At 41.0% G+C, this 12,281-nt stretch overlaps 1 protein-coding gene across 1 annotated transcript in view; it reads left to right on the top strand.

The window, feature by feature from the left end:
- LOC122946111 (fibrillin-2-like) overlaps positions 1 to 12,281 on the top strand; it is a 160,276-nt gene that overhangs the window by 101,515 nt on the left and 46,480 nt on the right. Inside the window, exons 10-20 of the mRNA XM_044305466.1 lie at positions 2,771 to 2,923; positions 3,151 to 3,378; positions 3,710 to 3,853; positions 4,669 to 4,788; positions 5,267 to 5,392; positions 7,409 to 7,531; positions 10,901 to 11,176; positions 11,410 to 11,463; positions 11,552 to 11,677; positions 11,769 to 11,894; positions 12,116 to 12,235. Coding sequence (XP_044161401.1) covers positions 2,771 to 2,923; positions 3,151 to 3,378; positions 3,710 to 3,853; positions 4,669 to 4,788; positions 5,267 to 5,392; positions 7,409 to 7,531; positions 10,901 to 11,176; positions 11,410 to 11,463; positions 11,552 to 11,677; positions 11,769 to 11,894; positions 12,116 to 12,235 — 1,596 coding nt within the window. The remainder of the gene's footprint in view (positions 1 to 2,770; positions 2,924 to 3,150; positions 3,379 to 3,709; positions 3,854 to 4,668; positions 4,789 to 5,266; positions 5,393 to 7,408; positions 7,532 to 10,900; positions 11,177 to 11,409; positions 11,464 to 11,551; positions 11,678 to 11,768; positions 11,895 to 12,115; positions 12,236 to 12,281) is intronic.

Below are 12,281 nucleotides of genomic sequence, written 5' to 3'. Positions count from 1 at the left end.
GTGTGCTGTTAAAAAAAATTGTGACCCCATAGAAATGAAAGGGTCTGAGTGCAATCTGTAAAACATGCGGATCGGACGCAGACCCAAATTACAGTAGTGTGCGTGAGGGTTTAAACTACAAAAAAATGGTTAGACATAATTAGGATATTAGTATATTTTGTTTGGCCATGGAACAATTGAAATCCCCACCGCAATTATTTCCAATTATTGTCACTACTCTGGCAGTTCATGGTGCTCTGAGCAGCGGGGAGCAGGATTAATACTGACCTTTACCCAAAATCATTTATTGTTAAAGTACAAGAAGGAAAGAGCAATACTTACTGCGGATTACTTTTTGCAAATGTGAGCACAAAGCTCCATGATGTCTTTTGGTTAATACAAGGACAAGGCCAGCTTAGTGTGACCTTAGAGAGGGATTATTTGGAAAAAATTGGATTTCCTTATTATAATTGGATATTGAGGGGGAAAAGTAACTTATTAAGAAGAATACATGTATATATTTGCATTAATATATATATACTGTACATACTGTTCTTGCTCCAGTTTGTTGAACATACTCAGCACGTTGGCCAGCCTCCGCTGGTTGTAGTAGAGCACTGCCATGGTATACCTGTTTCATATGCTGAAATGTCTTTTAACACCTGGTCCCTATTAAAATGCTTCCCTGTCTACAAATCCCAGACCTAAGTGGCAGCAAGGGCATACCAGCCGGTGACTGCATTCCATACACCTATTAAATTCCTTGAATCCTTACCTTTCGCCTTCAAAAACTAAAAACTGCCTTCATTAGCTCTGTGGTTTCCAATATCAGCTAATTATACTGTCATTTAATGCAGTCTACACTGAAGTGGTTTCATCTGTCAATGAAACTTTCTAGACAACGGCTTTAGCACCATCCCCTGATACATGTACAAACTAGCTACAGATACAGATCTACCCTAGGAATATTAGCTTTCCCAAAATGTAGCAATGGCATGATGCATTTGACCCAAATGCCATCAATATAGCTCTACTCCTGGCCTTTAGATACTCGATGTATATAGTGTTTACAGTAGGCACATTACCTTAGGCTATTGTGAACTGACCCAACCTTGAGAAGAGCAATGAGCTGAAAATCTCAAAATACAATAGTCCTGCAATGCTACAGTAGATGTCAAAAGAAAGGAACAAAGCAGTATTATATAGTATAGTCCCAGATGGCCTAGACATGTGTTACTGATCAAACTACTCAGTTGCGATGAGAAACCATATTTCTAGGGAATCATACAGTAAGCCAAGTCGAGATGAAAAAATTCCATTCCACTGGTGAAATATCACTATAAAGGTGGTTCTCTGTGCACTTCTTATTTTACTTACATGTTCTATATTAATATCACAGGTCAATAATACAACATAGAAAGTCAGACTCATGGCTCTGCTTAACCAACTTGAGTTTTGCCTCATTGGTGTCTTCTTGAGCTTACATTTAGTACATTGGGACTGCTGAATAAAGAATATAGTCCATTTTAATGGGCTAATATGTGTCCTATGTGTTTAAATTGGATAGAATGAATATGATGACCCAATTCCATAACAAAGAAAGGAAGCTTGAGTCAAATAACGGACCAATCAGGGTAGTAACGTTTTGTCACTCCTGCAAATATCACCAGGGTAAAAGGTTTGATTTAAGGATTAATATAAGATGTGCCCATAGAAATGTGTTATATTCTTTCAGGACAAAGTGAAATATGTTTGATGATCATAAGTGTCATCATGTAGGCGTGCAGACTGAGATTGGCATAAAAGGCTGTTAGTTTACAGTACATGCAAAAAGTACAGTTTTTTCGTTTGCTATGCTAAATAGTGAGTCATAATAGAATATAACTGTATTGAAATTAGTTGTTAACAGTTTATAACATTCTGAGTAAGTATTCTACATGTGCAATGGCAAAGTTTTACCAATTCACGAATATACCCATATACTGTACCTTTTTTACTACTTTATAAGTGGGAGCAATTCAAGTAATATGGTAGAGTAGGAATGTTGAATCTGATGCTTTCACTATTACCATCATCGAGAATTTAGGCACTGTTTACATTGCCTCTAATCTTTCAATGGAGAAAGCAAAAGGATTTGTCAGAACACCCCTTCACCATTCAGGGAACAAAGTAGCACATTTTACTGGTAAAATATCTGTATCACTAAACTGCATGCACTGATTGACTGTCCTGTAGCGCCGCCCTGCTGTACAGTACTACATGTTCTGTACAGCTCTTCACCTGTGCTAGGAAGAGCTTCTCTTTTGAACACCCAGTGAGGGCAGCTCCATGGTATTTTCTGGTACACTGTGTACAAGAACCTGAAGAAAGTCCTCTCCATAAACAGAGACTTATAGTCTGGAGCAGTTCTTTGTGGCTTTTATATGAATTTGCTCTTTCTGAATTAGTTATCTTCTTATATTTCTTTAAAGGGGTTATGATGGCATTTTTATGATTTTGGAGGCTTTCAAACTAATTACTCATTTTACATAGAAGAATGATCTCAAGTTACAATATTTTCAACTTACAATAGTCATCCTGGAACCAATTCATATTGTAACAAGAGACCACTATATTACAGGATTGCTTGCTTTTCCAATTGCTTATAGAGAAGAGAAGGTGCATACTAAGTAAACCCTCACTTCAGTCATATCAGTAGCAATACAATTCTTTTTTTTTTTTTTCTTTTGTAAAGAAAGTTCTAAATCTGTTAGAATGAATTTTGACTTTATGTATTTTTTTTTTTTAACAGATCAGAGGGCTGGGAGCTGTTTCTCTGCATTAATTGGTGGTCGGTGTGCTGGAGAACTTCCTGGTCAATACACAAAAGGACAATGTTGTTGTGAAACTGGACGTTGCTGGGCCTTAGGTCAAACCCCTGAGATGTGTCCAGTCAGAGGGAGCGGTAAGTTCTGTCATTTTCATGAATTTTCAAATACTGGAGTGAGGCCTCAATGTGATGCTCAATCATTCATATGGTCAAAGTAAGCCTATAGCATCTGAACTGTAGAAGAGCAGTTACACACATGTCAGCATTAAGTCTGTAAAAATTAAGCAAACATTTTTATGTTTTCTATTTTATATGTACGTATGTATAAGAATTTAAGATGATGTTATGTACTGTTTCTATAGATGAATACCGAAGACTTTGCATTGAAAGCCTACCCCTTGGCCCTGCATACCCAGGAACCTATCCTATTGGCCCTGGTGGTGTTGGACCAGGTGGAATTGGGCCAGGGATTATTGGGCCCGGCGGTATTGGACCAGGAGGTATTGGACCTGGTGGATTTGGCCCAATTGGGATCGGACCTAATGGACAAGGACCAATATCAGGATTGCCTAGTGTCGGCACAGAAATTGGTAAGATAACAGTTCAGTAGAGAACCTCTTGGCTAACAATAAGGCTCAGGAAGAAGCAGGTAGTTAATTTACTAGACACATTGCCAAAATTAAAGATATAGGTTTACTTTATTCCATATTTACTGTACATTTTATCAAGTTTAATTTCACTTGGCAAAGGCGCTTTGGAGAATATTCATGTCTTTAACAAGTTATATGAAAATACAAGAAGGAATCAAATCTCAGACAGAAAGATTAACAAAGAAGAAAGCAGAAAATTACATGTAGTGTACAGAGACATAAAATATGAAATAATCAATTGTTGTTTGTGTCATCTCATTCACTATATTAGGAACAGCAACACTAAACCAGACTGGAGATATATGCAAACACTTTACAAACCTGTGCCAGAATGGGCGTTGTATCCCCACGCCATCCAGTTATCGATGTGAATGCAATATGGGTTACAAACAGGACAGCCGACTTGAATGTATAGGTAAGTTAAAGAAAAGTCAGAGTGGAAAATACCTGAATCAAGGCTACGCAGCCAGTTTTAGGAAACAAATGACAAAACGCAGTAAAAAGATTCCCCGAAAAAATTTTGAAATTACATTTATAGTTGTACATGATTCTATATTATAAATCAACCTACAGAAGATTGGGTTGAAAAAGATAATGCCATTTAGGCCATTTAAACCTTAAGGGTTAAACCAGAAATATCTTTGTTCTTTTTAGTACATTTGGCTTTGAAAGCCATAACATTTTTTTTTCATTCGGTAATTGCGATAATTTTTGCACATTTTTTATAATAAAGCGTTATTTTTATCCCATTGTATTTTTTGCTGTTTTTATATCGGGAGAAAGTTAAAAAATGAAAAAAATAGAGTTTCATTAAGTACTGTGTATACAGCGATAGAGAAGGCAAAGATGGTGAAAAAAAACCATCTTTGCACTCGCTATAGGGAGCATTTCTGCAAAGACGTTCCTGAAATAAATGTGGACAGTCCAAATGGGAACAGGCTAAATACAAGATTACAGATCATTCTAACTTGGTAGTTATTATAGTGGTTACCTATAGAAGAGGCATCTCAACTACTAGAGTACTTCTTATCTATACTGGATAAGTAAAAGACAATACACATCTCAGACAAGATCCGACAAGAGAAGAATGAAATCAAATATGTTGTAGTGTTATTGTAAAATCGTCGTATTTTATGAGGGTACTTTGCAAATAATTCAGTCTTCTTTGAGATAACATATTTTTCATACAATTTTTTGAACTCCAAAATATTCCTTTTTGCTTGCCTGTAGATGTCGATGAGTGCGCCAGCAGTCCATGCATTCACGGAGACTGTGTGAACACGCAAGGATCATACCAATGTAGGTGTCATGAGGGATTCCAGAGCAACCCCACCAGACAAGCATGCATTGGTAGGTGACATCTGATTCGTCTATCTTTCAGTATACAATATATATTTGCCTGTGGGTTATAGTGCAAAGTTTGCAAAATGAAGAAACTTTGCAACATTACTGTCTCTGAGTTGATTCCAGTTTCTACCACAATTATAACATGATGTGTTCGTGTCATAACTGCAACTCATCCGTGCTTCAGGTGAGTATCAGGCAGCCATATGGGCCGCAGCAGGCTCTAATTAAACTATTTAGATGATCTGCATTGTTAATGGCTACATGGCATTGAAGGTGCTGCATGGCCATTAACAATGTAGACCAACTAAACAATGTGGGTCTTCATTAGTTTAATAAAGCACCTGCAGCCCGTACTCAACCACAGCATGGCCACATCGCAACCACAATACAACCGTGCCATGTGGTCATACCCGAAACATTACAAAACAAGAATGTTCACATTTTAAGACTGATATTTAAACCAGACTGTTGACCTTTTCAGATATTGATGAATGCATCATGAATGGAGTGATGTGCCGAAATGGCCGCTGCGTGAACACAGAGGGCAGTTTCCAGTGTATCTGTAATGCTGGGTTTGAAACTACTCCAGATGGAAAGAACTGTGTGGGTGAGTTGATCAATGATCAGTCCTAGTGGTATTTAGTATATCCTTTATCTTAACAAACTGGATATGTTTCTGAACAGTTATACCCAAAGCCTGCACGGTCTGATTTATTTTAGCATGTAAAATGCAGTTTGTGAAGCATGCAATATACAGAAACAATTCATAAAATACTTGACCTTTACCTTGGAGCACTACAGGTGTAGATTGCCATCCACCCGGCTGACTGAACAGTCATTGAATGGGGGCTACAAAATTGTATCTATAAAGTAAAAATGAGTCCTATTTAATAGGCAATTCATGTCACATGAGTGTAGAGGTATGGGATTCAATAGGTATTCTGTGTCTTCTCCCCATGGACCCGCTATAGCTGAAAGGAGTCTGAGAGACTGCAGATCATATTAGTCTCTTTTATTTCAAAAGCATTATGTAACTGTGCTTGAGAAGAACAGTCATCCCCAGGTCCAAATGTATGCAGAGGGTGCGCCACCAATGAGGCCAGGTGAGGCGGTCACCTCAGGCAGCACTAGGTCCAAATGTATGCAGAGGGTGCGCCACCAATGAGGCCAGGTGAGGCGGTCACCTCAGGCAGCACTAGGTCCAAATGTATGCAGAGGGTGCACCACCAATGAGGCCAGGTGAGGCCGTCACCTCAGGCAGCACTAGGTCCAAATGTATGCAGAGGGTGCACCACCAATGAGGCCAGGTGAGGCCGTCACCTCAGGCAGCATTAGGTCCAAATGTATGCAGAGGGTGCACCACCAATGAGGCCAGGTGAGGCGGTCACCTCAGGCAGCACTAGGTCCAAATGTATGCAGAGGGGTGCACCACCAATGAGGCCAGGTGAGGGGGTCACCTCAGGCAGCACTAGGTCCAAATGTATGCAGAGGGGTGCACCACCAATGAGGCCAGGTGAGGGGGTCACCTCAGGCAGCACCAGGTCCACTAAATGTATGCAGAGGATGCACCACCAATAAGGCCAGGTGAGGTGGTCACCTCAGGCAGCATTAGGTCCAAATGTATGCAGAGGGTGCACCACCAATGAGGCTAGGTGAGGCGATCGCCTTAGGCAGCACCAGGTCCAAATGTATGCAGAGGGGTGCACAACCAATGAGGCCAGGTGAGGGGGTCACCTCAGGCAGCACCAGGTCCACTAAATGTATGCTGTAAGGTACACAATGGTGATTGAAGAACATACTGTAATTTCAGGAAGCCTAACCATTTTCTTATTTTGGAAGTCTGCACCTAACTCTTCTGTGGGTTTGTAAAACCCTTCAGGATTATCTCATGTAAACCGCTTGAGCAGCGCAAACATGTTATTGCATATGAGAGCTCCCACTTACAGTATTATGGTGCTTAAAGTAGTTGTGCACTCATTTGCAAACCTCTCAGACTGGCGGGACCTGCGTTGGTGATCATACTTACCTGATGCCGTCACTGATTCCCAGCTCGTTCACTTCTCCGCCTCTGCTGCTTGTCTCAGGTCCCTCCATGTACATTTCTGGTGAGCATTTGACATGACGCAAGGAGTGGCCACATGACCATTTGACATGATGCCAGGGCAGCAGCGGCCAGTAAATGGCTGCAGCGGTGTCAATCATGAAGTTTATGCGGAGGGACCCAAGAGAAGCAGCAAAGGTCAGGGAGTGAATGAGCTGAGATCAGGTAAATATGATCAAACAAGGTTCCCGTCAGTCTGAGAGGTCTGGAAATGAGTGCACATCCCCTTTAAATCCATCAGCTATTTCTTTACATTGCACTCATCTTAGTCCAGTTGTTATAAACTTACATTGCACATTTATTAGGGCCTATGGGGATGCCAATAAAACAAGCATAAATTTACATCTTTATTGTGAATTGAGTTCAGTGTCATATTATTGTACGCTGCATTGCTAATGAAATCCCTGAGTAATATGTCAGTTTATTTAGCTGCTGCCGGACGGATAAAATAAATATACTGGACTAAGATAAATATAATTAAGCTTTTGTGTGGTCCATCAGCTAATACAATCTTTCCCACAGATCACGATGAGTGCGCAACCACAAATATGTGCTTAAACGGGATGTGTATTAATGAGGACGGCAGCTTTAAGTGCATCTGTAAGCCAGGCTTTGTATTGGCACCAAATGGACGCTACTGTGTTGGTAAGAAGCGATGATATACTTACTGTGCTACTGTATACAAAGCTCATTTATTCTTAATATGTAGTTTAACTCTATATCTTGGTGTCCAGAGCAGAAATGTCAAAGATCTGCCACCGTCCATCAGACTTACTTTGATCACTTTGAAACTTAGTGGCAGTATTTCCTTGAAATATTCCTAATGGTCTAAAGTGGTTTAGAGGTGTCACATTGGTAAAGTGCCCATTGAAAACCCACCCATTTACAGAACAAATCTCTACTCAGACATCGCCAAAAAGAGGGCACCAGGGGCTCGCTCCCCAAGGCCTCCACCGCTACATAGAAAGTAGAGGCCTCCACTAGATCTGCAGGTTCAGAAGGGGCATCAGAACCTGCAGATCTGTATGTCAAAGTGGAGGCTCAATTAAGAATCAAGCAAGAGTAGTTGCTGAATGTGCAGTCTGCTCATTCCAAGAGCTGTAGAGGGTACCTAAAAGAATAGAGGCACAGTGCAGCCTCATTGAAATATAATTATCTCTGCTGTTGTAGAGAGATAATATACTGACTAAGCGCAGCGGTTACACCAGACTATGGAATGACTGAGTGCAGCATTTGCATTAGACTATGGACTGACTGCAGCGGTTACACCAAACTATTGACTGAATGGCTGTGGTGTTCACACTAGGACTATGGACTGACTAACCACAGCATTTACACTAGACTATGGAATGACTGACCTCAGCGTTTACACTAGTATATGTACTGGCTGACTGCAGCATTTACATTAGACTATGGACTGACTTTAGTGTTTACATTAAACTATGGACTGACTGACCACAGCGCTTACACTAGACTATGGACTGACTGACTGCAGCGGTGAAACCAGACTATGTACTAAATGACTGCAGCATTTACATTAGACTGTGAACTGATTGACTGCGGTGTTTACACTAGACTATGGACTGACTGCAGCGTTTATACTAGACTATGGACTGACCACAGCGTTTACACTAGACTATGGACTGACTGCAGCGTTTATACTAGACTATGGACTGACCACAGAGTTTACACTAGACTATGGACTTACTGCAGCCTTTATACTAGACTATGGACTGACCACAGCATTTACACTAGACTATGGACTGACTGCAGCATTTACACTAGACTATGGACTGACTGACCACAGCATTTACATTAGACTATGGAGTGACTGACCACAGCATTTACACTAGACTATGGACTGACCACAGCGTTTACACTAGACTATGGACTGACTGCAGCATTTACACTAGACTATGGACTGACTAACCACAGCATTTACATTAGACTATGGACTGACCACAGCATTTATACTAGACTATGGACTGACCACAGCGTTTACACTAGAGTATGGACTGACTGCAGCATTTACACTAGACTATGGACTGACTAACCACAGCATTTACATTAGACTATGGACTGACCACAGCGTTTACACTAGACTTTGGACTGACTGCAGCATTTACACTAGACTATGGAGTGACTGACCACAGCATTTACATTAGACTATGGACTGACTGACCACAGCGTTTACACTAGACTATGGACTGACTGACCACAGCGTTTACACTAGACTATGGTCTGTCAGAGTGCAGCATTTACACTAGACTATGGACTGTCAGAGTGCAGCATTTACACTAGACTATGGACTGACCACAGCATTTACATTAGACTATGAACTAACTGACCACAGTATTTACACTAGACTATGGTCTGTCAGAGCGCAGCATTTACACTAGACTATAGACTGACTGACTGCAGCATTTACACTAGACTATGGAGTGACTGCAGCATTTACACTAGACTATGGACTGAATGACCGCAGCATTTACACTAGACTATGGACTGACCACAGCATTTACACTAGACTATGGACTGACCGCAGCATTTACACTAGACTATGGACTGACTGACCACAGCATTTACACTAGACTATGGACTGACCACAGCATTTACACTAGACTATGGACTGACCACAGCATTTACATTAGACTATGAACTAACTGACCACACCATTTACACTAGACTATGGACTGACAGCAGCATTTACACTAGACTATGGAGTGACTGCAGCATTTACACTAGACTATGGACTGAACGACCGCAGCATTTACAGTAGACTATGGACTGACTGACAACAGCGGTTACACCATACTATCGACTGGCTAACTGCAGCATTTACACTATACTATGAACTGCCCACCAAGTTGGACAAAGAGGAACTGTGGCAGGTGACATTAGAGGAGTGTGGTAGCAGACAGGCATGCAGCTCAGGGACACAGCTACATTCAAAATGTAAATTATGGGGGCCCCACCGGGTTTATTTTGCCCAGGAGCCTCCACCAGTCTTACTCTGTACTTGGATATATCTCCCCCATTATGTCAGATTTTTTTTAAATCTATGAGCAGTCCCAAAGAGGACTGAATGCTTGGCAATCAGTGATGGTCCAGTTCACAAAGTTCGCCAATATATTCAGAAGCTCAGTTTACATCTTTTTTTGCACACATTTGGCATATGCACTGGGAAGGCTTATGGCATGCATGTCCATAGTCCCAGTGCACCCAGCACATGTCAAAAGAGTGTCTTTTTGGCATATACTGGTCCTGTATGTGTCTACTACACTTCCCTACCCTGGGGGTCACAGGGAAAAAAAAGATTCAAAGTGTGATGTATGTTTTTTCTAAAATCGGAATCAATGGGCATACAGTGGCATAAGTCAGAGGTAATCACCTTGAAATACTCTTGACATATTGCCGCTGGCATAGCCCAAAACATAAGGTTTAAACAGAGTCTTACATATATCTATGACATTAGATTTAGGAGTTTTGATTGTCTAAAGGTGCATTTACACGGGACAATATTATAGCAGATTGTTGGGAAAGAAGCATTCCTTCCCGACAATCTGCTGATCGCTAGCTGTTGAGACCAGTGCATTTACATGCAGTGATCTCCTCCATTGCATGGGGAGGAGCGATCGCTAATGCCATCGCTCTTCCCCATAAGGACTCGTTGTTTGTCTGCAGAAGATCGTGTTTACACGGTACGATCTGCTGCCCTTAAACTATCATTTTTCATCGAGGAATCGGCGGTACATTTAGATCGCTCGATCATCGCTAATAAGCGTTACGATGAACGCTCTTTAGTGATAATCTGTGCGATTCTCAGACTGTGTAAAGAGCTCTTAGGAACATTATGGCAGTTGCTTCTCTACAAGTGTGAACAAGATTATTGCTGTGAGTCCTGATATGTAAATAAGACTTTGTCTTTCATCCAGCTATGTTAACAAAAAAAATCTTGTTTTATCATGTTATGAATAGACATATAACAAGCATTCTGTATGGTTTTTTTTTTAGATGTGGACGAATGTCAGACACCAGGAATCTGCATGAACGGACGCTGCATTAACACAGAAGGTTCCTTCCGTTGCGAGTGCTTAGGTGGACTGACCATTGGCATTGATGGACGCGTTTGTGTGGACACCCATATGCGCAGCACTTGTTATGGAGGCATTAAGAAGGGAACTTGTGCCCGTCCGTTCCCTGGCGCTGTTACCAAATCTGAGTGTTGCTGTGCTAATCCTGACCATGGATTTGGGGAACCTTGCCAGCCTTGCCCAGCCAAGAACTCTGGTGAGTATGATATAACAATTAGTACTTGCCATCAAGAATGAGGTTAGTTCTAGTTACAGCACTTGACATTATGTATTCAGGAGGATGCACAGGACATGTATGCACAGGACATGGTCGGTTATTTTCTAGTGAATTTTAAAGTTTCTTGTGATTTGAGTAAATGGAGTAAACACTGAAGCTATCATAGACATCTGAAGTGTATTACCCTTAATCATCTTTTCCATATTTTTCAGCTGAATTTCAGGCTCTTTGCAGCAGTGGTATTGGTATAACTGCAGATGGCAGAGGTAAGATTAGTAACTTCTATGTCTGATATATATGTGTTAATGACTCTATTCATGTCATTAATGTCATGTCATCTTTTTCTTACCTCAGATATTAATGAATGTGCCTTGAACTCTGAAATTTGCCCCAATGGCATCTGTGAAAACCTTCGTGGCAGCTATCGTTGTATCTGTAATGTGGGCTATGAATCAGATTCAAGTGGGAAGAACTGCGTGGGTATGTTTGCTGTACTGCATTCCAAAATTCACTTATACCAATTTTTGATGGCCATCAAGAGTAGGCATTGAGTTTTTGCTCCCTATTTCAGATGTCGATGAGTGTGCAGTGAACCGCCTGCTCTGTGACAATGGCCTGTGCCGTAACACTCCTGGAAGCTTCACCTGCCAATGCCCCAAGGGTTATGTTTTTAAGCCTGAGTCTGAGACTTGTGAAGGTAGGAATGCATTTTATATGAGATTTTAGTATGCATGGTGCTTCACTTATCTACATCTATGCATACAATGCATAAACCTTAATAAATAAAGTCATCTTACAGTGTTCCAAGGCTCTTCTTGAAATCAGTAATTTCATTTTTGACCATTTTGAACTTTGCAATGTCATTGGTTTTCCTTGACAGCTTGTCCATCACATGGCATCTTCTCACTTTATTTCCAGATATCAATGAATGTGCTTCCAACCCCTGTGTCAATGGTGTCTGCAGAAACAATGCTGGCTCTTTCGTGTGCGAGTGCTCATTTGGAAGTAAACTGGATTCCACCGGAACTGTTTGTGTGGGTGGGTATTATTAATGTTCTTCTGGCTTCTGTGAGGTCACTGTTTA

Source organism: Bufo gargarizans, chromosome 1, assembly GCF_014858855.1.
Source record: "Bufo gargarizans isolate SCDJY-AF-19 chromosome 1, ASM1485885v1, whole genome shotgun sequence".
Taxonomy (NCBI): domain Eukaryota; kingdom Metazoa; phylum Chordata; class Amphibia; order Anura; family Bufonidae; genus Bufo; species Bufo gargarizans.
This window is presented reverse-complemented; position numbering and strand designations above follow the sequence as displayed.